The 27,255-nt window shown below is 38.5% G+C and overlaps 1 protein-coding gene across 6 annotated transcripts in view; it reads left to right on the forward strand.

The window, feature by feature from the left end:
• The window catches only part of MLLT10 (MLLT10 histone lysine methyltransferase DOT1L cofactor), a 128,722-nt gene that overhangs the window by 14,025 nt on the left and 87,442 nt on the right, over positions 1-27,255 (forward strand). For 5 of the 6 annotated variants that reach the window (XM_042043636.1, XM_042043638.1, XM_042043637.1 and 2 more), the window contains 2 exons: positions 8,363-8,417; positions 22,004-22,113. In XM_042043636.1, coding sequence (XP_041899570.1) covers positions 8,363-8,417; positions 22,004-22,113 — 165 coding nt within the window. The remainder of the gene's footprint in view (positions 1-8,362; positions 8,418-22,003; positions 22,114-27,255) is intronic. The other variant, XM_042043640.1, reaches the window with a different exon arrangement.

Raw genomic sequence — 27,255 nt, forward strand, 5'->3', positions numbered from 1 at the left:
GCTGCAGGCTTCTGCAGCTACTGATAAATGGGAGTCAGGACTGCTACGAGCATCATGGTCTGCCAGCTGGAAAGCCATCGATGAGAAACTAATCCTCTGATCAGCTGCTTTGCGTGCCTTTGTAAATCTGTCCATGTACTTTGGGGAAAGTGTGTTGAGTTAGTGCATTTTGATATACTCAGAAATACCCAGTAGCATGGCGTGCTGTAAAATAGATGTATTTGAAAGCAAATTCAGAAGTAAAGCAATAGAAGGATTTCTGCTTAGCAATTGACTCTTTCCTCCTAGGTTAATTTAAAAATAGTCATAAGAATTTGAAGGATTCATAGAATCCTTCATAGAAAAACTCTTAAAATTATTGAATCCAACTGTTAACCTAGCCACCACTGTGTTCACCACTAAGCCATGTCTCTAAGTGCCACATCCACATGTGTTTTGAACACTTTCATGGATGATGATTTTGCCACTTCCCTGGGCAGCCTGTTCCAATGCCTGACCACCCTTTCAGTGAAGAAATCTTTCCTAATATCCAATGTAAACCTCCTCTGGTGCAACCTGAGGTAATTTCCTCTTGTCCTATCACTTGTTACCTGGGAGAAGAGAACAACACTCACCTTTCTCTACATGCCTCTTTCAGAGAGCCAGAGATGTGGAGTTGTAGATAAGCTATTCCCTGAGCCTCCTTTCCTCCAGGCTAAACAACCCCATCTCCCTCAGCTGCTCCTCATCAGACTTGTGCCCCAGACCTTTCACCAGCTCTGTTTGCCCTTCTCCAGGACCTCGATGTCCTTCTTGTAGTGAGGGGCCCAAAACTGGACCCAGGATTTGAGGTGTGGCCTCACCAGTGCCAAGTACAGGGGACCGATCACTGCCCTGGTCCTGCTGGCCACACTGTTGCTGATCCAGGCCAGGATGACATTGGCCTCTCGGCCACCTGGGCACTCGCTGGCTCATGTTCAGCTGCTGTTGACCAGCACCCCCAGGTCCTTTTCCAGCTTGCATCTTTCCATCCACTCTGTCCCCATCCTGTAGCACTGCAGGGGTTGTTGTGACCCAAGGGCAGGCACAGGCACTTGGCCTTGTTGAACCTCAGAGCTCTGGCCTCTCCCCATCAATCCAGCCTGTCCAGATCCCCGTGCAGAGCCTTCCTGCCCTCCAGCAGATGAACACTCCCACCCAGCTCAGTGTGTCTGCAAACTGACTGAGGGTGCCCTTGATCCCTCCATCTGGATCACTGATGAAGATATTAAACAGAACTGGTCCCAGCACCAAGCCCTGGGGAACAGCACTGGTGACCAGGCACCAGCTGGATGTAACTCCATTCACCAGCACCCTCTGGGCCTGGCTTCCTGACAGTTTTCTGCCCATCCAACAGAACACCTGGCCAAGCCTTGAGCAGCCAGTTTCTGCAAGAGATGCTGTGGGAAATGGTGTCAAAGGCTTTATAAAGTCTGGGTAGACACATACACAGCCTTTCTCTTATCCACAAAGTGGGTCACCTTGTCACAGAAGAAGATCGATCAGGTTGATGAATCAGGACCTGCTCATGTGGCTCAGTCTGATTTCCCTGGTTGTTCTGCATATGCCCCATGATGGCACTCAAGGTGATCTGCTTCATGACCTCCCCAGCACTGAGGTCAGGATGATAGTCCTGCAGTTCCCTGGATCTTCCTTTCAGCCTGTCTTGTAGATAGGTGTCTCAGTTGCTAATCTTCAGTCAACTGGGACCTCCCTGGTTAGCCAGGGCTGCTGGTAAATGGTTGAAAGTGAGTTGGCAAGCTGTTCTGCCAGCTCCCTCAGTACCCTTGGGTGGGTCCCATCCAGCCCCATAGACTTGTGGCTAAGTGGCACAGCAGGTCACTGCCAATTTTCTTCCTGGATTATGGGGACTCCATTCTGCTCCCCTCTTCTGTCTTCCACCTCTTGTTTTCACTAAAATGTGAACTAAAATTTGCAACAACAACAAGTGGATTTAACCATTCTGTTTGATTAATGATTAACAGGAGCAGCAGAATAAAATGTTTTGTCTGGCAAGTTTTAACTCCTGTTGATGAAAAAACTTGAGAGAGGTTGAGTGTTGGGTTTCAAGAACTGTTAATGCTGATTGTAACTCGCTGTTTTGTTATTTGTAACTTCATGAATCACGTATTGCAGTCTTGTAGAGTTTCTTTCAGTTAAATACTGTTGGGGCTTGGGGTTTTGGTTTTCTTTTCCTGTTGTCAAGCAGTGTGAAACAGTAATTCTGTGATGAAAATGTACTTTGGAGAATAAAAACTGTTCTGGAAGTGTGTTATGCTGGGTATATGCACCTTGACAGGGAACATAAGCTTCCAAACTGAGCATTTTGCGTATATGGCTGATTCGTGTTAAAATCTTGAAATACATGAATGTCAGGGAAATATCAAAACAAAGTTGAGCCTAAGAAATCTGTCTGTATTACTACCAACATAACATTAGACTGTTTCAAGTGTATGGTGTATTTCTTTATTTATTTATTTCTCTATTATTTAAAGTAAGGCCTTTGGTTGGACTTCCATTCTGATTTGTAGCCAGTGTAGATAATGCCACCTCCCAAAGAAGGTAGTTACATCCTTTATATCCTTTCCCAACTGCCTGTCTGTGTTCCTGTTATGTTTATTATCTGACATTTTTGTTTGTGAAGCCTTATGGAAAGGTGGCTCAAAGAAGTAATCTGACTGAAAAAAACCAGTATTTATTTTTAGGTTGCTGGTTAGGATTTCCATATAGTCAATTGAGTGCTTTTCCCAGAGGAAGGAAGGCAGTAGAAAGTACACATCAGGGATGGCCAGTGATCATCTTCTGGCATCACAGTGCAATTATGCTACCTTAAAGTGAGCCGGTAGTAAAGTCAGCTGGAACTGCAGCCTGATTTCTTGTCTAACTTTAAGGAACTGTGGTCTGTTTAATCTGCTGTAGATCTTCTTGTGTTATTTAGGTTAATGGGTCACATTGAAAAAAACGTTTTATTGCCTCGTTGCAATGCTGGGAATTCAGTCCTGCAGGATTTTACTTGGTTGACAGTCATTACTCAGGTGAATGGTTCCAATGGCCTAGCTTGGGCCACAATTCAGTAAATTACTTGCACAAGAATTCTTTGACCTTTGTTTTCTTATAACGAGAGACAGCATATAATGGATGTCTGCAGATGACGCTTTATGAATGTGCTCCAAATTTTTAGAACCCTGAGGGAAGAACAATGTTACAGTCCTATTACTATTTTTTCCCTTCTCTCTTGCTTGTATAGTCTTGTCCTTGTCTCTCTTTATCTTCCCTATTTACCATGTGCCTTTTGCTCTTTCCCTTCATTTCAACATGAATAAGGTAGTCTCTTGGATTAAATCAGCTTCTCTATGCCTTTCCACTTGAAAAATTGGTTATCCAAAAAGACTTGAATAATTATATTTGTATAATGTTACCTAATGCTGGTTAAGGTAGCTCTTAGTCCTGATTAAAATGGAAAGGCATATTTATCTAGAACAGAGGAAGAACACTTCATGTCACAAAGCAGTGGAGCCAAGTTGGATCGTAACTGATTCAGTATGGGAAGCTGGAATTAGTTAGCTCCTTGTTTTCCTTTGGTCTTCCATTCTTGCAACTTTTTTCTGATGAGTATCTTTAGTGGACACCTCTGTTATTTTTTTTTTTTTTTTTGGTTATTATTTCAGTTCTTTATTTCTTTTTGGTTATTTTTACTTTTTTAATAATGTTGGGGGAATAAAAAGTTTCTTTCTTCTTCTGCATGGATCTCTTATGCTTCTGACTTTAGTTCTCTGCTGGGTGATGTTTTAAAGACTCCTCAGGAGGCAGTGGGTTTTTCATCAGACACAGGCAATCGCAATTTGCCTGAATGCTAAGGTTATAGGATCAGTCTTTGTTTACTTAATTAAGTTGCTGCTTATGTAGCTCATAAGTGAGTTGTGTCAGTCACGCTGTCAGACTCTTCCAGCTTCACAGCTTTGAGATTGGTCTCACTTTAGTCCTCTACAGGAGACCTCATAGTCCAAAGCAATTCCTGCTGAGAGTTCACCCCTGTTCTGCTTGGACAGAAGCTATATCCATGAACTTAGTCTCTTCTACCAAAGAGCTGCAAAAACGAGATGTCCTTACACTCTGTAAGGACAGGAAGGAAAAGGATGATGTCATTTTCTACAACTTCATTGTGTTCCTTCAGCCAGTATTTGTCTCTTCACTCTTCAGATCTAATTCGGCTGCCTGTACCTACAGCACCTCATGTGCTGCTGCACCTCCCTCTGTGGGACTAGTGCCTTTCAGCACACCAAAGGATGTGGTAATTCTCTAGGGTCACAATCAGCCTCTGTATTGTTCACATTTGCAGTGCTTAACCTGATGATGTTTATCTGAATTGTTGATCAGTTATAGCAGCTTGCCCTGTTTGTGCTTTGGTATCTTGTAGGTGTCGTGTCTGTCCCTGCTACCCACTCCCTCTGCCCCCACAGCTGGTTTAGAAGTTCCCCACAGTGTTTTTGAATGCTCAGACAATAAATCTGTGTCAGAAATCCTTTGCCAGAGACAAGATGTATAGCATACAATTGGAGAAGAGGGCCCTGTAATGGTCAGTGTGCTCAAATATTAGAGACCATCTGTATGGATCATCACATTATTCCGTGTACTGTGTTGCATCATCAACCTGCATCATAAAAAATCAAAATATTGCTCCATCCATTTTAGAACTAGTAATAAAGTGTTAGTTTAAAGAAAAAAAATTCTCTGCTAGCTACTTGTCTCAAGGCATGAGATTCACTGTTCCCACGTGGCAAAGCTCCTGGTTTTACTATGTGGGATCTATTGAAACTTGGCAGAGCAGAAGTGGGTGACAGAATCTGAGAGTATGGAGGCTGGGAAGGAGTTAGGTTCCTAATGCAGAGAAAGGGAGTAGAAGGGGTCGGGGTCACTGTCTGGTCTGTTAGCTTACTAGGGTGCTACTTTATTGCAGATTGTAGCCAGATTTCATGGCACCAGAGGTGCTCTGTGTCATCAAAGGGCAAATACCTCTGCAGAGTTACCAATTGTCAGCACCATGACAGCTGAGTGCAGTTCTGCAGTCAAGTTTTCTTCCACTGTCAAAGCTTCCCCCTCTACTTCAGTTTTCTGTCTTGCATCTTCTCTGGTTGCAGCCAGGACTGCAGAGGATTAATGAGGGACCTGATTCCTTGTAGACATAGGAGACAAAAATAAATCAGGTGGAGCTGATGAGACTGAATGGCACATGCTTAACTATTCTGCATAAAGGCTAGGTTCAGGTCGTTGCAGCTTAGTGTCCTGTGATCATTTTGATATATTTTGTGGTAAAGTTTGCACAAGAAGCTTGCTAATTTTTTAATTACTAACACTGCAGTGCTGTGGCTCCCTGCCTTCAGTTTTGCTGATGCAGCTGTTTGTGGGATTATACTTAAATTGCATCAGTGATACGGCCTGAATTAAAAATGTTAAAAAGTTTATTTCATACCATTTCATTGATCTGTTCTAAGGGGCAGCCCTACAGATAGTTGTGTCAGTAGCTGAGGGAGTGGTAGAGGGAGAAATTAATGAGGGGGAGGTGAAGGGAAGAAGAGAACCTCCTAAACTGGTTTTGCCGCTAGTGAAAATGTATGTCAGACTTCCATAGGCTTGCAGAAGTGGGGCAAGGTAGAAGCTGTTAACAGCTTCTCTTCTCTCAGATAGATCATCTCTTCTCATTGGTTTTAAGCTGCTAGCTTGCAGCTTTGGGGTGGGAGCAAGCTTTATTGCACTGTGACCACCAAGGTATACCAGGCTTCTTGCTTTAGGAATCTGGTTCAGTGTATGAGAAATTCAGTGAAATGAAGCTACCGTGTGTCTCTCGGCACTTAGTATTTAATGTTTGGAGAGCTGAAGTGTTAAGATACAGCTCACAAATATACTGCATATGTAGGATTTTGTTTAAAATGAACTGAGCAGTTCATTTGTGTCTTGACCAAAAAAAACCCAAAAAGGTGTAATGATCCCAGTCTGCAGGCAACTTGCAGAATGTTTTCAGCCACTTTTCTATCTAAATTTCACCATAGACTTAATGCTGACTTTCAGTAAATCGCTGATCATTTCAGTGTGAGAGATGAGTTGAAGCAAAAGACAAAAGGCTACAGTCCTAAAGATTCTTCTTTCTGTGAGCAGCTCTTTATACCAGTGCACTGAGAAAAAATAATGTAAGAATTTTTCTATTCTACCCTCTGTGAAAGCCTCTGCTGCTAATATAATTTTTTTTACAGGTTAAGAAAGATAGTCTTAGAAATTTCTTACAGGTTAAGATAGTCCTCAAGATATACTTTAGCCATATGAATTTCAGGAATGGAATTTCTAGTTCCTCAAATAAGTTTACACAATCTGTTTCTGAGGCACTTCTAGCCTCATAGGCTCCTTTATCTGTGGTCTTGTCAGTCAGCTGGTAATGGAGAATAGGGAAAAGGGAGAAGAACAGGTGTCCCACTCTGTTTGTAGGATATGGTGTTAAGTTCATGTCTGATGATGTTGATTTGCTTAAGAAGAGTATTAGATTTGTATGCTTTGAGTTGTCCCTAATCTGGAAATATATAAAGGTTGTAATAAGGTGATTCCTAGGTATAGAATCCTGTATAATGGTGTTCCTGTGCTTGTAATTTGGAGCACTTGAAGTGGAATGTGTGTCAAATCTGTTAATTTCTGTCATCTCTGGTTTGGAATTGGTTCACATGCTTTAGGACACTTAAGAGATAAACATGATATTAGAAACTTGATAGGAGGCAGTGATAGCAGAAAAACTATTCTGTTGTGAGCCTGTTGTATGTTGGAAGAATATTACATCATAGATGGCTTGGACCCAGGACTGGAAGGGACACTAAGCAAGTTTGCAGATGATACAAAACTGTCAGGAGCTGTTGAGTCCCTCGAAGGAGGGAGGCCCTGTAGAGAGACCTTCATAAATTAGAGAGCTGGGCAATCACCAACAGTATGAAGTTTAAGAAGGCCCAGTGCCAGACACTGCACCTGGGATGGGACAACCCTGGATGTACGGACAGACTAGGGAATGAGAGGCTGGAGAGCAGCCCTGTGGAAAGGGACCTGGGGGTCCTGGTTAATGGCAGGTTGAACATGAGCCAGCAGTGCCCTGGCAGCCAGGAGGGTCAAGCGTGTCCTGGGGGGCATCAGGCACAGCATCACCAGCTGGGCAAGGGAGGGATTGTCCTGCTCTGCTCTGCACTGGGGTGGCCTCACCTCGAGTGCTGGGGGCAATTCTGGGTGCCAGAATATAGAAAAGATATTAAACTATTGGAGAGTGTCCAAAGGAGGGCCACAAGGATGATGAAGGGTCTTGAGGGGAAGCTGTATGAGGAGCAGCTGAGGTCGCATGGTCTGTTCAGCCTGGAGGAGACTGAGGGAAGACATCATCGGCGTCTACAACTTCCTCATGAGGGGAAGAGGAGGGGCAGACAGTGATCTCTTCTCTGTGGTAACTGGTGACAGGATCCAAGGGAATCTGTCAATCTCTGTCAAGAGAGGTTTAGGTTGGATATTAGAAAAATGTTCTTCACCCAGAGGGTTGTTGGGCACTTAACAGGCTCCCCAGGGAAGTGGTCACAGCACCAAGAGTGCTGACAGAGTTCAAGAAGTATTTGGACTATACTCTCGGGCACATGGTGTGACTCTTGGGATGGTGCTGTGCAGGGCTGAGAGTTGGACTCAGTGATCCTTGTGGGTCACTTGCAACTCTGCTTATTCTGTGATCAAACTTACGATTTCCAGACGTGCGGTCTTGCTACAGTTGTAGGGATAAGTCAACTTCCGACCTTTTTCTGAGACAGAAAGTGAGGTTGATTTTCGTCTCTCTGGATAAGTGGGAGTCAGCAGAGACTGTGTGGTCAGCCATAGTTATGTGCACCTGTGCTCGTCATATCCATGGCATGTATTTGTGATTGACCACCTTGGAAAATACAGAGATGCTAGAAGAAGGAAGTACAGTAGGGAGTTTTTGGACTGTGTCCAAGCTTCTTGTCATGTAAGTCTACCCTATGCTATAGTTTTTGGAGGCTTGTCTCCAGAATTCCAGGGTGTGGAATCCACAGGTGTGGAATCCACAGGTGTGGAATTGGAGGTAGAACTGCAAGTAGCTTTAATGGGTGTCACAGTTTCAAGATCTGGAGGAGAAAGCTTTATTTTTCACAAACTAACATTAATACTCAAGTAAATGTTAAGGGAAAACACACCCATTCGCTTTTGAAGAATGGTTGCTTCCTTAATATCAGATAACAGTTTTAATGTGTATGGTTTCTTTTTCAATGCTTCTATGATCATTCCATTTTTTTATTTTATTTTTGCTTTTTTTTCCTAGAGATGTGAATTATGCCCTCATAAGGATGGTGCTTTAAAGAGAACAGATAATGGGGGTAAGTTTTATTCTTGCTTTCTGTGAACTCTCTTATTTTGTATGAGGCAAATCTGTGGAAAAAAAAAATACAGGGATCCTAAACATAAACCAAAACACTGACTGCTTTGGAAAGAGATAACTGATTTACAGTAACACTTTTTTGTCCACTTTAGGTTCAATTTAGTTTGAGGACATCTATCATTATTCTTAGTTTCATTTTTAGGAAAAAAGTTACAATAGAAGAACTGCATTTTAACATAAGATTTGAATGGGTAAAATGGATAAATTTTATATGTATTTAGTTTGGAGCCTGAGCATCTATAGAAAGCTGTTGAAAGTGCACCATTCATGGAGGAAAGTGGAATTTTTATGTCTATAGTCCAGACTGAATGCACCAGTGCATTTTCAAAGGTTGGCTCTTTCATGCCTGATTTAATAGGTTCTGTAACAAAGAAGTTAGAGCTGGAAAGTTGCAGTAGTGATTACCTCTTCCTTGCATCTTTCTAATTTCACTGTTCAGGTTATCATCAGTACTGCTCCTGCTGACTAGAACTGCTGGAGAAAGTCTCCAGTGAATATCCGGTCTTGATTATGTTTATACTAATAGTTGGTTGATATGAGTGAAAAATGTCAATTAACTTTTCAATCACTTTTGGAATGCCACCTTCTCTCTCTAGTAGATACTTCTAAATTCCCATTCATCATCTATCTGTATAGCCTGGTCATTTTGATACTGAGCCCTTTCTCTTGTGAGAGGAGAAAGTATGATCAGATTCTGGATTTCAGTTGGACAGTTTGTGTAAATTGTATTCTGCAGATTCTATGCTGTGTACTAAATATTCTAGCTAATTTATATCTTAGCTTAGTGTTGATGCAGCTTTGCTATTTCTGTTGCAGTTGAGTTGCAGGAACGCAGGACCTGCTCATGTTTGTGCTGATCTACCCTTCCCTTGCATACCTTTGACTGCTCTGTTCATACATATGTATATGCTCTAGGTTTACCATTCTAGTGTCAACTGACTCAAACCCATTACTGAACTTAGTAGCCAGTACTTAAGTCTTACTCCTCTTTTTTATTATTCCTCTCATGTTGACATATGCAGTGTTGAATTAATTTCTTTAGAAATGGCAGCTGGACACTTCCTTTTTTAGGAAATAGTAGTAAGAAAGCCTCAAACTTCTTGAAATACAGAGTAAAATTTGTGAAGTATGAAGTAGCTGAAGTGTTTTCTGGTTTTATACTTAAAGTAGTATTTGGGAATGCTTTGCTATTGTCTGTGGTGGTGTTGAAACTTTTTCTTTGAATAAAGTCTTGAGAACTTACTTTGATAGTGTGCATCAAACATCTGAGCATCCTATTAGTTCCCTCTCTCATGGCTGTATTAATTGTAATTATGAATTCTTGTCTGAAAGTGAATTACTCTGTAAGATTGAAATGTTTTAAGTTTAAATAGCAAAGATACTGCACTGTACTATAATTTTAATACCCAATTGTTTTCATCAGTGAAAGCTTTATACTGAAAATTTCATAGCTGAGAGGCTTAAGAATTTATATTTTCTTCTGTAAACACCCAGCCTCTGTAACAGATCTTGTCCATGGTGTTGAAAACAGGAAATTCTACTTTGTGGACCAAATATCCTTTAAATAACACCTTTACAGAAGGATGTGCACCTTGGAAAATACTCTGACTGGTGTTCCATTTGGGAAATTTTCAATCTTACCTGAAGCTTTCCTTTCAAAGAGTTGCCTGACAAGAGATTGTGCCAGGAAGATTTTTAGACTTAAGGAAGTACTGTTGAAGATCAGGTGGCTTGCCAGTTGAAAATGGCATTTACAGTAGGTTAATACTTAATTTTTTTTTAACGTTGTTACACCTTTCGTTGCCAAGTGAATCATAAAAAGATACAGGTATTTGACAAGAAACTTGCAAACACACATTTCTGATAAAACCTTTTAAGGATCCAGCTTTATAAACTTGTAATTATGCAGTCTTTCTCTAAGTATAGAAATAATTAAATGGTCTTAGCTTTTCAGAACAAGGGCAGAAATTGCTGATTTTAAGTCAGAGGGTTTTTCTTCCTTCTGCCTTCTGACAACAAAAAACTTCATTTTGTAGCCAGAAAAAAACAGTGTGCTTTTTGTTTTGAATATGCAGATAGCTTAGCCCATACATGGTCTGCTGCTCCTGTAGGTTTTCTTTTAACTGTCTTCTGGATATTTGCTTTATAATAAGGTGAAGAACTGTGTTTCGGGCATTGAAGGTACTGTATTTTCTTTTCTGTTAGGAAGCTTAATGGTCTACTGAGCTTTTACTGTAGGGTTCCATGATTTTCTTAACCTGCTGTTACTGCAGTGAGGGTCTTTGCTATACATTGCTTCTTCCTCCTTTGTGGTGGTACTAGCATTTAAAACTTTTCTTTTTTTCTGCCCCTGCATTCCTTTTCAGCTACCTGAAAATTCCTGTGACCCAGCTGCCCGTGCTAATGCTGATACAAGGAATGGCCAGGAGTATTCTTTTAGCAGCAGCCTGTACATTAGCTGTCGTAAGTCAGTTGCACAACTGTAACTGAAGGCAGCCTAATCTTAGAGCTCTTCTGTAATGGTGTTATCTTGCCTTTAAGAGCTCTGGGGCACTATATATATTGCAAAGTAGTCTGGGAATCAAACTTGTGTTGTTTATAAGTATTATTAACTTATTATAATTAATTGACTATATAGTATGGTAGCATATGGTGTGGTTGTGTTGGTATTTCGTGTTTTGTCCTTCCCTCCTACCCCCCTAATAGTGCAAGGTTCCTCTGTGTGCATTCTTCCTCCTGCTCCCTGTCCTTTTACTGGCCTGTTGCTGCTTGTCTGACCTTTTGGAGATCACTGTTTTTTTAGATTTGCCTTTTAGGTTTTATATTTCTGTTTGGAGTCTGTTTGACTCTGCTTCTGCTGTGCTTATCAGGTTAATGGCGGTTCTCTAGTGTCATCTATGGCAAATACAGAATTGCAGTGTCTTGGTTTGAGAAAAATTTGGAGGAAAATGTCCAAGATGAACATCCCTTTGTTAGAAGGCAGATTTCAGCAGCCCCTCCCCCACCAGGTTCAGAAAGAAATTCCTCGGTGGAAAGTGAAAAAAACCCTATTTATTTAACAAGCAAAGTGCATGCAGGCATGGACAAAAGAATGAGTAATGTTAAATAATAAAACCTCTCGCTGTGGAGAAGAAGCCTGGGTAGATTTCAGAGTCCTTTCTGTGGGTGTGACTCTGCCCTCTCCAGAGCTGGGGTTTGGTGTGGGCCCCTCCACATTGTGGGGCCTCCCAGTGATGTTGTTCCAGACCAGAGCAGAACAGTCCCAAGAAACGTTCTTGCCTCAGCTAGCAGGCTAGTTAAAAAGCAGAGTGTTAACTCTCCATCTCTCTCCTGAGAAAAGGAGCCGAGAGGTGGGAAAAAGCAGGAAGGTGCTTTCCTCGGCTCTGTAGCAGCAGGAACACAGGGGAGTGCGTGTGTCCTTGAGCACAAACCACTCTGAAGAATTCACCTGGCTTCTCTCCCTGCCCTCTCTTCTTCTCCCTGCCCCTTCTTCACCTGCCCTCTCCTGAGAAACAGCTTAAAGATGCAGGAAGGCGCAGGATTCGTGTCTGCATAGGGCAGACAATAGGGAATACAGTATCATACAGTCACCCCAGGACATACAGTTTTCAATGATTCCTTAAATAGGGCATTATTGGAGCAGTACTGTCATGGATCTTACAGAGAACTTAAGAGTGACAGCCTGAGATAGTAAGAGGAGGGGAGCGTATCATGGAGGCCAAACATTTGTCCTGCTCTCTTTGTCACTATGATCTAGATTATTGAGAAAGGTCTTGTGTGCCTTCTCAGAAGTTTCCCAGCCTACAAGCGTTTATGCTTTGGAACTTTTTGATCCAGACACAGTATTTTTGTGTTTAATGGAAGACGAGTGCATCACAGTGTTCCCTTCTGTATAAAGTTTCATGTCCATAATGTTGTGTGGCAAGGCGTTTTGCAGTTGATCAATACCATGTGTCCATGGGGTTTCTTTTGACCCTCTTACCTCATGGTTTTATTTGATGCCATTTGGTATTTGCAGATTGGGGTGGCAAAGGTCAGTTATTCTGTGTTCACCTTTCCAGTACCTCTTCCCATAACCTTTTTGAGTACACGGGAGAGTACACAGATGCCTGCCTGTTCTTGGCTTGGTGATGGTGGCTACTGGTGCTGTAATCAGAACTTGTAGTGAGCCCAAAGAGATAATTCTGTCTGAATTTGTATGGAATATGTCCTAGTCTGCTTCAGTGTCCCTCCTGTGCTTTCCCTTGTCAGAGACCTAAACTGACCTTGAGCAGGAGCAGCCAAAGTTCATTTGCACATGCTCATTCAGTCTCTGCACTGTTTGAAAATGGTCATTCTGCTCCTGCAGTTGCACAGATCTCAGAAACAATACTCTTGGATTTAGCTGAATGGAGTCTGGACTTGTATCGGTGGTGTGGCTTGTCTGTCGACAGGTTTATCTGTCCTAAGGATTGTTAAGAGTTGACTGTATTTAGCTACACATTTGATTTAATTAATTTTTAAGAGTAATAGGACATAGCACAGTTATGAGCAGGGTGTTGGTAAGAAATTTTAAGAATTAGCTTTGAATAAGTTTTAATATTTTGTCTGCCTAGTATCTGTGACTGTCTTAGGGCTATGGTTAAGTTTTGTGAACAAAAAATAATCCTTCCTGCATGTGGACTTTATTTTTACATAAACATTAGGACCTTTTCAGTGTTCAGAAACTGGAATTATATAAATTCAGTTAGACTATTTACTGTTTTTCAAAAATTTTTATATATTCTTATTAATACTAAAAATAGAAAAGTAAGATTGAATTGGAAAAGGAACTTTTCTCTCTGAATATATTTGTTGACAGATTTCCTTGATAAATTTGGTATTCATGTTCATTTAGGGGAACCTTTGTGGTTCTAAACATGACTGAATATAAAAGTTTTTTAAAATTATAATTTTTAAAAAATATAAAAATCATATGTATATGAGTTGCTTATTGATTTGCTGTCTTATGTGTAAGAAGGCTATCGAAAGATTAATTTTACTTTAGCTTGGTGGATTGGTAAGTGGATTAGTAGTTGGATAAAGTATAAACATGTTTTCTGAAAAACAGAGAAGTAAGAAGTGAGCATTTGCTTGAAGATACTTGCGAACTGTTGGTATTTGACAATTTTGGGCCTTTCAGTTCAGTATTATTGCCTTAACTGTTGCCGTAATTTCCTTTGGATTTTTGACACTCAGTGAGGAGGAAATAAAATCATGACCATTTGAACTGATTATAGCTTTTTGAATCCCAGTTCTTTTATCTTCTCATAATACTGAGTATGCATTCTGTTTTTTAAGCAAATTGTTCACTTGTATCTAATATAGTGCATCTCCCATTTAAATAGTTTTCTTGCAGTAATCTTTTTCCAGGATTTTCTGTAAGCTTAAAAGGTTTGATTTTGCTGTACAAATTGTTACTTTGAAGTCTGATTCCAGTGGATGATGATCAGGAATGCTGTGTAACAACATTCTTTGTGTGACTTTTCACCAAGACTTCTTTCATGCAGCTGCTTGGGGAAAGGCCAGCTAACAATGTGGTGGTTTTGTCGTGGTCCAGGCCCTCTTCCCACCCCCTGGGATAGCGGCAGGATCTCCCAAGTCTGTAAAAACACTGTATGCTAGTTTTCCTGTTGCTGTTGTTATTATTAGAGTCTCACGGTCTGGTTTACTGTTCCGATGAGTTTTCTTGGTGTTAATGTCTAAGAATGTGGACAGTATAATGTTACATGTACACACTGAGACATACGCATTTTGCAGGTGCTTACCTATAAATGTTGTGGCCTTTTTGAGTAGAGTTACAGCAGTGTGTGTATTTTTTTACTGGGAAAGAGAAAAAATTGATAAAAATTTAAAATACTGCAGTAATACAAATGCATGTATTACCATATAAGATATTGTATATTTATGATTTACATTACTGATAATCATAATGTGTATGTAGAAATTTTTTTTAGAGTTTTAGGTGGCTATGTATACATTTCTTCCTTTTGTTGTATGATAGGATTTCTGGAGGGAGGTGAAGGAAACTCATTAATTCCATAGCATTCCAGCTAAAATTATTAAAGCTATTAGCTTCCTCAGTGGACCAATGGAATTTTATCTGTAGCTGTTTCAAAAACAAACTATTTGTTGTGCTGTGGAGTGATGATTTGAAATGAATCAATTCTTCAGTTGGGGAGCAGATTTTTCTAAATGGAGAATTTTGTGAAATTCAGTGGTAGGACTTCATAGGATGAAGCCTTTTCTTCATAGACAAAGAGTATTTATTTTATCTTTTTAACAAATTGTCCACTCTATACCAATGACGAGGTTGACTAACAACCACAGTAGTGAGAGCTCTAGTGGTTAGTGTGGCACCTTCTTTTTACCCCTCTTCAAAGAGTGGATCAAACAATATAATATGAATAAGGCTATATTAACTATAGCAAACTCTATATCTGTTTTTAATAGAGTAAGGAAAATGTGGAGATACTCACAGCTTTTTACCGGCTAAGCTCGTAGTTCAATGCCTTAGAAAGCCTCGGGCAGCCTAGAGAGGTAGCACGGGCAATCCAGCATTTCAGTAGCTCTAAAAGCGGCAAATGGTAGCTGCAAAGCTGATACCACCAGTAGAAGCAAAGAGGGAGAAATATAGTCTTTGGTTGCCCAATTCCTGCTATTGGAAGCTTTCAAACAGAAACACACAGATGTTCGCAGAAGGAGTGCAAAGCCAAAGAGGGCGGGCCTCAGAGAAGGGGAAAGGGGAGGACTGGGGGCGGACCCGGGGTGACCGGCCAATCAGACACTGCTAAAGAGTTTGAGTTACATTGGTTTTGCCCGCGATTGGAACAGAGGAGTTCAGAGCACACGGCAGAGGCAAATCCTGGCTTGTCTTGGGGAGGGGGAAGGGAAGGTCGGAACAGGCAGCAACAGGCAAAGACAATAACTTCAGCTGACAGATTTCTTATCTGCAAGTTCTCTTGTTTTTACAGGAAAGGAAGATCAGGGTTAAAACAAAACTATATAGAATGTCTTAATGAAGAGACAATTAAAGGTTTAAAATAGTACTTAATCTTTCCCTTTGCCAAAAAGAGTAACAGTAATGGTCTTAAGTACATCTTTGAAAGGTGAATCCAGCAGAGTTGGATAGCCTTTGGGTCAGTCAGCAGATCTGATAGTTGTGGAAACAGAGGGTGCAATTTCATGTAATCTAGGACAGCTGTTGACCTCTGCTGAAGTAAGAGGACTGTGGTTTTCCCCTGACTGGCTGTTACTGCACTGGTGGTTTTGTGTATGGTAATCATATGACCTCAGTGTGGATTGCGTCAACCCATTGACTGATCTTGCTCAAACGTAAACTTCTGAATTTCCCACAAATTTAGTAATGAGATGAAAAAAATTATTTGCCCTGCTGCATAGCAAACCCATAGTGCAAGGAGGGGGCAAGAATGTACAGTTGAAAGTGAAGAGTAAGGTGAGATCCTGCTTTTCAGTGACAGTTCACAGCTGAAATGGATTGAGGTGTATCCTTAAGTGACAACTTAGAGCAACCCTCATAAGAAACTAACATATCAATAAAGAAAGATTTTTCTGTGCTAGAATAATAAATACAATTCTCTTGTTTTGGGAGTGAGCTGTAGTTAGAAATAAAGTAAGACTTCTTTAATGAAACATAATGGACTCTTTAGGAACTTAGAATGCATAAACAAATTTTGCTCTGACATTGATGCTTGGTTAGGTGATGGTGATACTATCCCAGAACTCTTGTGCTGTGAGGCTGGCTTCACAATTCTGGCCTCTACAGTGCATTAGTGGTTTGCTGCACAGCTTCAGCACTGACCGTGGGTTGTAGTGGAGTCCCTACTCTGTGCCTCTTAGTTCGTAAGCAAGCCATGGGCTTCCCTTGTGGTGGATGGTAGGATGGATTCTAAGTTTGTTGCTGTTATTTTATGAAGTCAAAGCAAGGCTTGAAAATTTGTACTGGAAGAAAATTTAATAAATAAAAGTACTGTGAGTTTCTTTACAGGGAAAGTGCTTTTGAATCAGGCTTTGGGCAATTAAGCAGTAGTTGTAAAGGAAAAAGTTTAGTTAGGTGGGTAACATACTGTGTATTATTTATTTATCTTCCTGGGTTTTCTTCGTTAATTTACTTTGGTAGTGTTTACTTCTAGTTATAGAGTTCTTTGTTGGCAACAGTCTTGTGTTTGCTGATGATGAAATTGCTAGGACTTACTTGTTCTCTGTCACACTGGGATAACAGATCAACTATTTATTTTTGGCTAGGGGTCTGAAGTCTGAGCTTTTTAAACTCTGAACATTAGTGAACAATGTACATTAAAATTGTACCTGCTAAGTGTGTACTGCTAGGTTTGCACTGAGTTGAAAATCAGTAAGGCACCAAAAATAAAAATGCCAGTGAAAGACTGGTAACATTTGGATAGATTCTGTGGTGGTAATTAAACATTTTGTGAACTAGAAAGAAACATAAAAATTGGCAAAACTCAATAGTTTGTCTTTCTAAGAGATAAATCAAAATAGAAAAGAATTCATTTAAGTGAAATGCTACAAGTCTCTTATGGTGTATTTAAACTTTTGAAGACTTTTCAGCATGAATTTCCAGTTTTTGATATTGGAAAAAATGATTTTCATTACTGTTATCAAAGGAAGTCTTGGAGTTGGTTTATATGTGGTTTTTCATGTTGGTTTAAAGTTGGTAGAAGTTGTTTTCTAAGATCTTTCCAAAGGAAAATGTCTTAGTTATATTTGTGCAATGTTTTCTTAGAAAGCACACTGGATTTTTTTTTAAAAGGTAAGCAGCATTTCCCAAAGTTACTGAACTTGAAAGTACAGTTGAAGTAAATGTTTTTAACTTTGTCTATCACCAATAAGTAAAAATTAAAAATGATGATATTTTACAATTTCTGGATGGAGACATTGATTGTTGTAGAATATTGGGGTTTTTTTAAGCAAAAGAAGCAGTGAATCTGTCAGCCTGTGGTAGCCTGAGGGTTTTTTCCCAGCAGTTTCAGAGAAAACAATTCTGGTAAGAGTGCACAGAAACAAGCAGATTTGATGGCTGATTTGAATCCTTATCATTTAGGCCTTAGGCTTTAATTTAAAAACAAGAAATTAAGTTTATTTTAAGGGTAAGCAAGGCAAGCAATATCATCTGGTAAAAATACTATTATTGAGAAGACACATTTGTCAAAAGGCCACCATCTCAAAGACTGAAAAATAAATAAAAAAAATCTGAGTATAAGGGAAAATTTTAAGAACATTTTGCAAGCTGCCAGTACCTCTATTTGCAAAAACATGTGTCCTGTCCTCTCTTCCAGTTAAAGTTGTACTGAAAGGCAGATGAAACCAAAAGTAAATTGTATATAAGCAATTCAACGGGAATAGTAAGAGTTTGTTAGCAATTACTGCAAGTTTCATAAGCAAAATTTAAAACGTGTGTAATGTATCTGTGGCTGTTTGTCTGGATTCAAACCATGCACAACTAAAGTGAATGGAAGCTTATCATGGATTTAAAGAGTAAATGATATGGTTTATAGAGATGGGTTTAGTGAACTCATTTGGAACAAAAGTGATCTCAAAAACGGCATGAGTTCTTAGCTAATTTTGGAGAACAATTAAGAAAAAAATAGGAATATCTTGCTGTTATTTCAGTGCAGTGTTTGGGCAAAGAGGAAAGGTAATAACATAATTTCAGTTGCAACAGAAACTAGGGAGAATGTTTTAAATGTTTTTGAATGTGTAGAACAGTACTATTGGAGGTTTTTATTTTATAATCAAAAACATGAATATACAACAGTATTTTTCACACTTAAACATTGGTAAAGCTCAAAAGGACTGGATTTAGTGATTTTTTTCCTTCCTGGTTGAGAAGGAGGGAGAATGTGTATAGTTGCTGATGAAGTTTTGGTTGTCTAGAATAATGTAGTAAGTGATTTGAATAGGAGGTTTATAGTGGCAAACTTTATGGCTTAGATGGAGTAAATGGAAAATACGTATTTTAACATAGTCTTAAATACCACACATCCTTTTAAATGCTTGCTTCTCATATGGGCTTCTATGTACAGTTTGGATGGGTGTCTGTAGAATGTTTCATTATCCCTGCAGACAAAGAAGGCAGTTATCATCCAGTAGGAAACAGTAGATAAAAGCACTCAACTTTGAACATGGCAATAGGTCCTTTATTCTGCTGGGATTCTGAGCTCTGTGCTCAGCCTGAGTAGTTGTCTAAAAGAGAGGGAAATGTCAGCAGAGGATTGAGAAGGTGTTTCTGTACTGCGTTATATAGTCAGGACACTCTCAGTTGTACAAAACATTACAAGTAGAATCTGTGTATAGGTTAGTAGCTCGTTCTCTCATCAGAGAGACAGAAGAGACCTATCCCACTTCGGCTGTAGGTGTCCTTACTTCCATGCTTATGCTTTGCAGCAATAGTGACTAGTCTCTTGATGCTTAGGAAAATGGTTTTTGTTTGCCAGGTCCTCGTATGGCAAAACGGAATCTTCTTGACCTCCTTTAACTTTAAATGTTTTGTGGAGGAGTCTACAAACCTTGAGTTCTCAAAAGGTGGAGATTGCACAGCAACTTGAGACAACCAGTTCTTAACCACACTTGTTATGGAAAAGTATCTTCCTTACTCTTCCTTCCGGGACAGCTGTGCCTCTTCTGACACTTCCAGGTCAGCTGGGTGTAGCTCTCTGAAAATTCTGTATTTCTTCACCAGTTAAACTTTGGAAAAAAAAATATTTAAGACCTTGTGTACAGGGTGTCCTGAGTCCAAGTGGGAGCTGGTACTGGACTAAGATTTCTTTTTTGGTGTAGTCATTTGAGGTTGGTAACATAAGGGTGCTGCAACAATCCCTATGGTTAGATATTGTTGGACAGATTGTGACTTTTCAGCAAGGTCAGATTATCTGGGATCTGAAGGTGCCAGATGGAAACCAATGGAAAATGTCCCTTGTCCTCGATTTCATGGGCACTTATTAACCCATGTTCAAAAAGTGTATTAGTGCTGTGGTGCTTCGTTTGTTTCATTGTATAGATCTTGGTTTTGGTCTCATGAAAGTTGAAAGCCTGCTATTGCCCACAGCTGTTATGGATGTGTGCTTTTGTGCTTTGTATTTGTAAATAGGGATATATTGTACTGTTTTGATTTTTTCTTCTCTCTTTCTTTCTTTCTTCCTTTTTTTTTTTTTTTTTTGGATAGTGGTGCAGCACTATTCAGTTAAAGTTACTCCTGAAACTGGTTCCTTATAGTAAAAATTCTTTACCTACCTAAATTTCAGTTTGCTTAGTGATTTTTTTTCCCCCTAATGTCACTGGTATATTTTGTATATTTACATAATAATTTCTCATTACATGTAAGTGTAACTGGAGTACAGGCTTAATTACATCTGAAGTAAAAGCTTTTGCCATCTGATTATGTGTAGCCAACTGAAGAAAGTTTATTTTTTTCAAAATTTCAGTGTCAGTTTTTAATTGGTTTAATGGCTTTATTAGATGAATGGTGTTTCTGTTTGAGTTAATTTTTTGAGAGAAGAATTGAAGATAAGTATTCACCATTAACACCATGTTAACATTTATTTGTCTTTAGTGAGATGATTCTGGCTTAAGGCAGTTTGCAAGTCTCAGAAAAGCCCTTATAAATACTCTTTCCCTGAAGATATTTCAAGTAAACGAAAGAACAAAAAAAGGTTGTGGTTTTTATCGGTTTTTTTTTCCAGTCTGTCTGTTAATGATAATTTTAAAATGGTCTGTTGGAACAGTTTTTTAAAAGCAGCTCCAGTTGGCAGTTTATATTTTTTTTTCCCCCTGCCCTTTTATTAGTCTCATGCCTTTTCTGAACCGAATGATTCAGACTATTTGTGAGTAAAATTATGGAGCAGCACAGATACTGTATTTAGTTGCAGTTGAAATACTAGAATGATATGTGTGATGTTGACTTTGAATGTATAACTGTTGTGTGTGTGCACTTTCATTTTCCATAGAAATTAATTATAACTACCAATTTAGTAAATGGGAAGGGGGAGGGACACCAGATCTGTTGGAAGAAACTGGAGAAGATTTGTGCTTTAAGAAAAGTATGTGGAATTGCATATGTACTTTTTATTCTAAATACCATTCCAGAGTCTCAACAATACTACTGTGAGCAAGCACAGCTTTGTGTTTAGCTGAGTTTGAGTCAAAGTACAGTTCGGTGAAGAAATTAAGAACCTTTAGATTCTGTAGAGTAGTTGAAAAGAGAAAAATCCAAGATGAAAGCTCAGAAAGGTCTACAGTGAGACAGTATATGGTGGGTTTTGTGTTGGGGGTTTTTTCTGGGTTTGTTTTGGTAGGTTGGTTGGTTTTTGTTTGTTTGTTTGTTATAGCATGCATTTGCACAATGATAATTTACTTTGCTTCCCTAATCTAATAATCTGCTAGATTATCTAATTATGTAAGTCTGTCATTTTATGTCCTTAATGTTTGCATACAAGTAAGCCTGGGTAGGAGGAAAGCAGAATTATTTTTGAAGTATACTGAGGGTCTTGTGACAAGAGGCTTTGGTTTTCCTCTTGGGGAAGAACAGAATTCACACCAAATTATTAGACACACCAAATTCACTTTCAGATGAGGTGATATTACTTCTAATAATTCTGTTATTAGTGTCAGTATAGCAATATGTTGGGTTAGCTATACAGCAGCTTCTGCTAAATTTACAGTTATGGCAGATGGTCCTCCACTGAAACAAACCAACAGCTCTCAGGATCTTTGTGTTGAAAAAAGGCTTCAAATTAGTAGATTTATTTCTGAGTTGGTGTTTTCCCCCACCCCCATCCGACCAAATACCAGACAATTAAGAATGTTGTCTTTCTCAAAATGTTGTTAAAGCACAGTATGGTAAGTAACTAACCATTTATTGATGACCCCAAGTTAATGAGTTAGAATAGGACCGGATATAGGTATTAGTATTCCTATGAAAAAATGAGTTGGCCACATGTTTATAGATGGAAAAGCAAGAGATTTTGTAGAGGGGATGTGAGGATGTGTGTATGTGTTGGGATTTCTTTCTACAGAAAGAAACAGGAGTCCATTCAAATCAGAACAGCATTTTTAAAATGAAAATTATACACAGAAGTCTTCTATGATGGTAATGCTTGTAAGAATACCAGTTTTGCAGGATTTTGTGTAGCTTTTATGCAATTACTGTGTTAATCCAAGAAATTAAAAAATAATAGTTTTTTCTGTTTGTGTGTCACTGTTTGTTTAAATCATTAGTAGTTGAATTTCATAGAGTATTACTTGTATAATTTTTCCCTGACTACATTAAAAAATGTATTACTGATCATCTAAACTTTGGATGACAAAAATGAAATGTAAACATGACTTAAGTGTAACTTCTGTCCTGAATATTCTAAACAGTCAATGGAAAAAAAGTGTTGTAAAAGGTTCTTTGTACTATAATTGTACTACATTGAAATGTCCTTTGAGCTTCTAGAAAACGTTAAATACAATTATAACTTTTTGTAGGTTGGGCTCATGTGGTTTGTGCTCTGTACATTCCCGAGGTGCAGTTTGCAAATGTTTCTACAATGGAGCCTATCGTGTTGCAGTCTGTTCCCCATGATCGTTATAATAAGGTATAATTATATGTCTTTTTATATCTAATGTATTTATTTTAAAACTTGTGAGCTTTAATAATATAAACCCACACTTCTTAGAATGCACTTTATATAAAATTCCTAAATGTGTGCAGTAATGCTGTAAGTTTTCTGCAATGTCTTTATGGTAAATTGAAGAAATAAGAAGGCTATATTATTAAATTAAGCTGTAAGGTTATCTGCCATGTCTTTTTAGTCTTTTACAGATTAGGGACTGTTTTGTTAATTAAAAATATCATGATCTTTGAATAACAGTTTATTTTTAAAGGAATCTGAAATATTTCCCATAGATTAAAATACTGTTGCAGCTTATATGAGATGTTATTATTAATGACCACAAGATCTTAGTGTTTTAAGTGTTGATATGAACATAAACATATTCATAAACATTTCTTTTAGGACAAAAAGGTATGCTAATATATTAAGGCAAATGCTTGCAGGCTTTTGCCTTTGTAAACAACATTCACTTTAGTGGGATTGTTTGCTTATAGAAGAACTGCTCCTAAATAAGTGTCCTTGAGATGGAATGTTTTATAAGGTGTGGTGAGACTTTAAATAAAAAAAAAAAACCCAAAAGGCAAAGCAATAAACCAGTAACTTGTTAGTATTCTTTATTGATAGTTACATTTTTCTTATTTCACTTGTGCTACTTTCTCCTCACTTAACTACATCGATCTTTGTATGTTCCCTTTTGCAGATGCAAACTGAATTTCTGATTAGTTGTGGTACATATTTTTCTTGTGTTGTTCTTTTAACCTCTAGTTTATTTTTTTTACTTTATTTTGGAGTAGTTTGTGGACACTGGAGTGAAGTAGGAATAGACTTATGTTATAAAAAAGAGAAGAAAAAGGCATGCATCACCTTTTGTGTTCTTCCTGCAGACCAGTCCTGTTCACGTTGTCTCTGTGACTTCTCACACGCCCCTCCCACCCCCTTTTGAGTTTCCATCTTTGATTTATGGGCTGTCCCTCCATTTTTCCAAACTTCTTTCTTTTTTCTTTCTCCGGTCTTTTCCTTGTCTGTGTCAGTTTCTCCAGTTTTGTCTGTCTTATTTACCAGTGTAGCTGAACGACCAGGAGTAAGCTTTCTCATTACGTTCTGCCTGAGCATCTCTATTGGCTTCTCACTATTGGCTTCCTACTGTGTTAGCAAGAACATGCAACAGTGAGATGCAGTGCAGGACTAATAAAATGTTTGTGCTTGGACATGAAGCAGTAATGATTTGCTATAACAGATGAGTTTATTTTTTCTCTCTCCTCAACTCTGAGGAAACAGAACATCTGTTTTCTTCTTTTTCCTTGAGTATTAGTCAGTCATAATTATTTTTTTAATTGGTAGTGGTTCTCCCTTAATGTACTTCAAAAATTTAGTGGAGCGCTTTAGTTTTTGTTTTATCTTGCAGCATTTCCACTGATGGTAATTGGATATTGGATGAGTGAAACCTTCAAAAAATGTACTTCAAAAATGTACTCTGTGTCTTTTACTTGTTAAAAAAAAATCCATTGTTGGTCTCTGTCTTTAGTCTTTAATTCCTTTTCATCATAAGTAAAGTTGCTTCTTTCTCAAACAGTTTTTGTTCTAAATATATGACATGTAGTTGTGTTTTGCTGTTAAAATTCCAGTTTCCGTTTTTTGTTAGTCTGTAGTTACTATGATTTTTTTCTCACTAGATAGTTACTAGCGCCATGCAGTTCATGTAGAGAGAGTTCCTGATGTTGTCCAGCTCTTAGCTTTCTGTGCTCTTGGCAGGTGTTCTGATTGAGGCCTATTTGCCATGTTAGCAGTCAGCCTAAAACTACTTTCATCTGGCCACTACAGTTTATTGTGAAGTACAATGAGACCTGTGTCAGAAGTGTCAAGGTTTGGGGTCACACTCCAAGCCTTCAAATGATTATTATTTTTGTTCTGTCTTTTTACAGAACTCAGATTTTGCTGACATTGTTTAGTCTGTTTAGGTCAGGGAGATAGTGGCTGTGGATTTCAGGGGAATCCAAGAAATGCCTGTGCTGCAGTTGGAAACCTCTTGAAACCAATGTAACTTCAGTGCCAACAGCAGTGTAGTTGTAACAGTACAGAATTTAAGAGGTAATGCCTGACAGGGGAGTCTCAACTTTTTTGCTAAGTCTGTAGCTGGTGCTGAGTTTGGTACTGCTATGGCTAAGCTGCCATGGGTTCCCAAGCAGGCTGTTCTTGAGCAATACTCCCCCAAACCAATAAAACTATAGTTCCTTTTTCATGTAGCCTGCAATAATTTCACCTTCTACTCCCATGGCTATTCAAGATAAATTGTGTTTATTTAAATGATATGTTTTTTTAGATCAGAAATTTTGTAAAGCATTTCACTTTGACTATTAATTTGAGGAAAAATGGGAAAGAAAAGCTGGGTTTTTGAGAAGTAGATATGACAAACAGTTCTTGAAACATTTGTTGCACATTGAGAATGAATGTAAACATGTAATTAGGAAAAAATGACTGGAGTTGTTTCTTTTTTTAGAGAGGCTTAGCGATAATTTCATTCTGTTTGTCAGCTCGGGTTGGAATAGAAGATTTTAAGTAAGATGTTATTTCCTGTGAAGTTCAAAATAATTCTCTGTGCATGACCGGATACATACAGAACACTAGCATATGGAATTGGGAAATAAAGGCCAAAGAAAATTACCATGAGGGAGAAATTATACTGTAGTCTTTAAAGTAAATATAGTTGAAGTTTTGCCAGGAGATAGTACTTAATTTAATGTTTGGGGGTTTATTTCCCTATGCACTTGTTTCTTTACTAAACACTGCAAAATATGCAATATTACTCAGTACAGTAGTTTTAAATGCAAGAAGAAATGCAGCAGATGCCAAAGCATGGGGCTTGTCCATATAGAGACACTTGGCTGCTATTTCCCTAAAGTTTGCCTGCTTCTGGGATAAGAACCATCACATTACAGAATGAATCCACTGAATGATTTGATTAATGGGTTTCCTATCAGGAAAGCTCTTCTTACACAATTGCTTCAAAAAATGAAATGGACTATCAGTTGCTCTTCTTTTTAGAAATAGGTTTTTGTTATTCCTTGGATGCATGGATAATGTATTTTTATTTTATGTCAGCTTTATTTGTTTCTTTCAGGCTCATTCGAAACTATGTGATAAGTGTATATAATTACTGCTTTTAGGAATCTCTTTTAGGAACTGATTAAAAGATAAGTGCATTCGGAGTTTCTTGATTTGCCTGGTAGTGAATGCAGCTGGTAAACTTCTCTTTCAGTACTTGCTGCAACAATGAGAAATTTCTGTACAATTCCTAGGTTTGATTTTGTGATCAGGGAATGCCACTGGGTAGCTGTTATGAGTAAACTATTGCTCAAATTGATTTTTGCCTTACAAATTTTTTTTTTGCCTCATCTTCCCTTCTGTTTTTGCTTTTGCAAAGGTTTACACTTTGAATCTTTGAAGGGAAAATACTGACAGGAGCATAAAGGCAGCTGTGCAAAATATATATTTTGCCTTTAAAGGAAGTAAGGTATTTATTGTGTGTTTTTGAGTAACACGTCCTTGCGGAGTCAAAAGCTTTGCTTGTTTTCCAATGAATTTGGGAGAGTACTCTCTTCCCTTAAGAGCTTTGATGAAAAGCGCAGCTGTAGGTGGTGGGACACAGTTTTAAACTTCCACATTCCAGAGGCTTCAGAGGTGTAACATTTGCATGGATTTGCAAATGCATGCAGGTCTTCCTTTGTGAAAGAAAGACAGAGGTTCTCAGGCTTCTGGAATTGTTTGTGTGTCTAAGAGATGGTACAAATATGAGAAGCTCAGTTATAGAGAACTTACTGTCTGTGTTGGAACAGGAGGGTGAACCTTCTTTTGTATCTGTTTCATATGGAAGACTAGGAAACAGGTTTAATGTTTCTCATGACTACTGTAGGAAAGTTCTTTGAGCTTGTTAAAATGAGTAGTCAGTCCACCATGTTGTGTTTAAACTTGTTCATAATGTAGCTGGTTGTTTGTTGTCATTTTAAAGTCATTTTACTGTAAATTGCTTTAAGAGGTCCTGAAACACAGACCCTACGTGTAGTGTAAACATTGAAAAATGGAGTCTACATCTCTACTAAGTGGAATGCTTGTATTGCTTTTCTTTCTGAGCTTCAGTGAGGAAAAAACTTAAAGAACTTGAAGCCAAACTCTGAAAAAAACCAGAAAGTAACTGGAGATTGAGTTTTATGGGGTTTGTTGAACTCTCTGTTTATAGAGGTATCTTACTTTGAAGTTACTTACACTTAATATAGTGACTCAGATGAGGTTGATAGATCATGACCTTGTTTGTTCCTAAAATGTGAATGTGTCAGGTCATGGTATGGAAAGCTAAAAAGCAGCCAGTCTCAGACCCTGTCAAACAACTGAATTATCAGTGTGCACCACCTTGATGTACAAAAGAAGCAAGGCAAAGAATTAAGTAGGATTATCCCCTTTCTGATCTTTCAGATGTGAGGTTGTAGGGTATGATTTTAGGATATATTAGCTTTTTTAAGTCTTGTGGAAACTGTACAACAATAACTTGGCTACCTTCAAGCCATCGATATTAACAAAAATGCTTTAGTTAGCTGACATCTCCTTTTACATGTTGTTCTAAAAACCTCTGTAAAAGGCTGTTCTGATCTCAGAATTTCACTCATTTTCCTGTCTAAGTAATACTGGTTTGCATTGTATAATTTTTTTTAAAATTTCAGTGGTCTCTTGGTCCATTTTTGTCCACTGTTTTCTACTACCCATGGCTGATGTTATTTTTTTTTTATTACTCATTCTCTGCCTCACTGAAAGGAGGTTGTGATAAAATTGTAAGTCAGTTAAAATACAGAAGTTTTATTTTCTGGCATTAAAAAGTTTCTCTTTTCTCATTTAAGATCTTATAATGGGGTTTCTACCGAGGTAGGAGTGTTCTTAATGTTTATTACTCAGTAAGGTTCTCTCATTTCAAAACAAGCACTTAAACCACCTAAGTGCTGAATGATACTCTCATTAAGAATCTCTTCTTAAATTGTTGAATTTTACACATGAATGTGATATGATATAGAATCTCTCTCAGTGTCAGTAATTAGGAAAGGAAGAAGTGAAAACAGATCTAGTTTTGCCTGATGTTTC

Source organism: Corvus kubaryi, unplaced genomic scaffold (genome assembly GCF_017639235.1).
Source record: "Corvus kubaryi isolate FWS band 111438036 unplaced genomic scaffold, C.kubaryi_AGA036_p1.0 37398, whole genome shotgun sequence".
In the NCBI taxonomy this organism is placed as follows: Eukaryota; Metazoa; Chordata; class Aves; order Passeriformes; family Corvidae; genus Corvus; species Corvus kubaryi.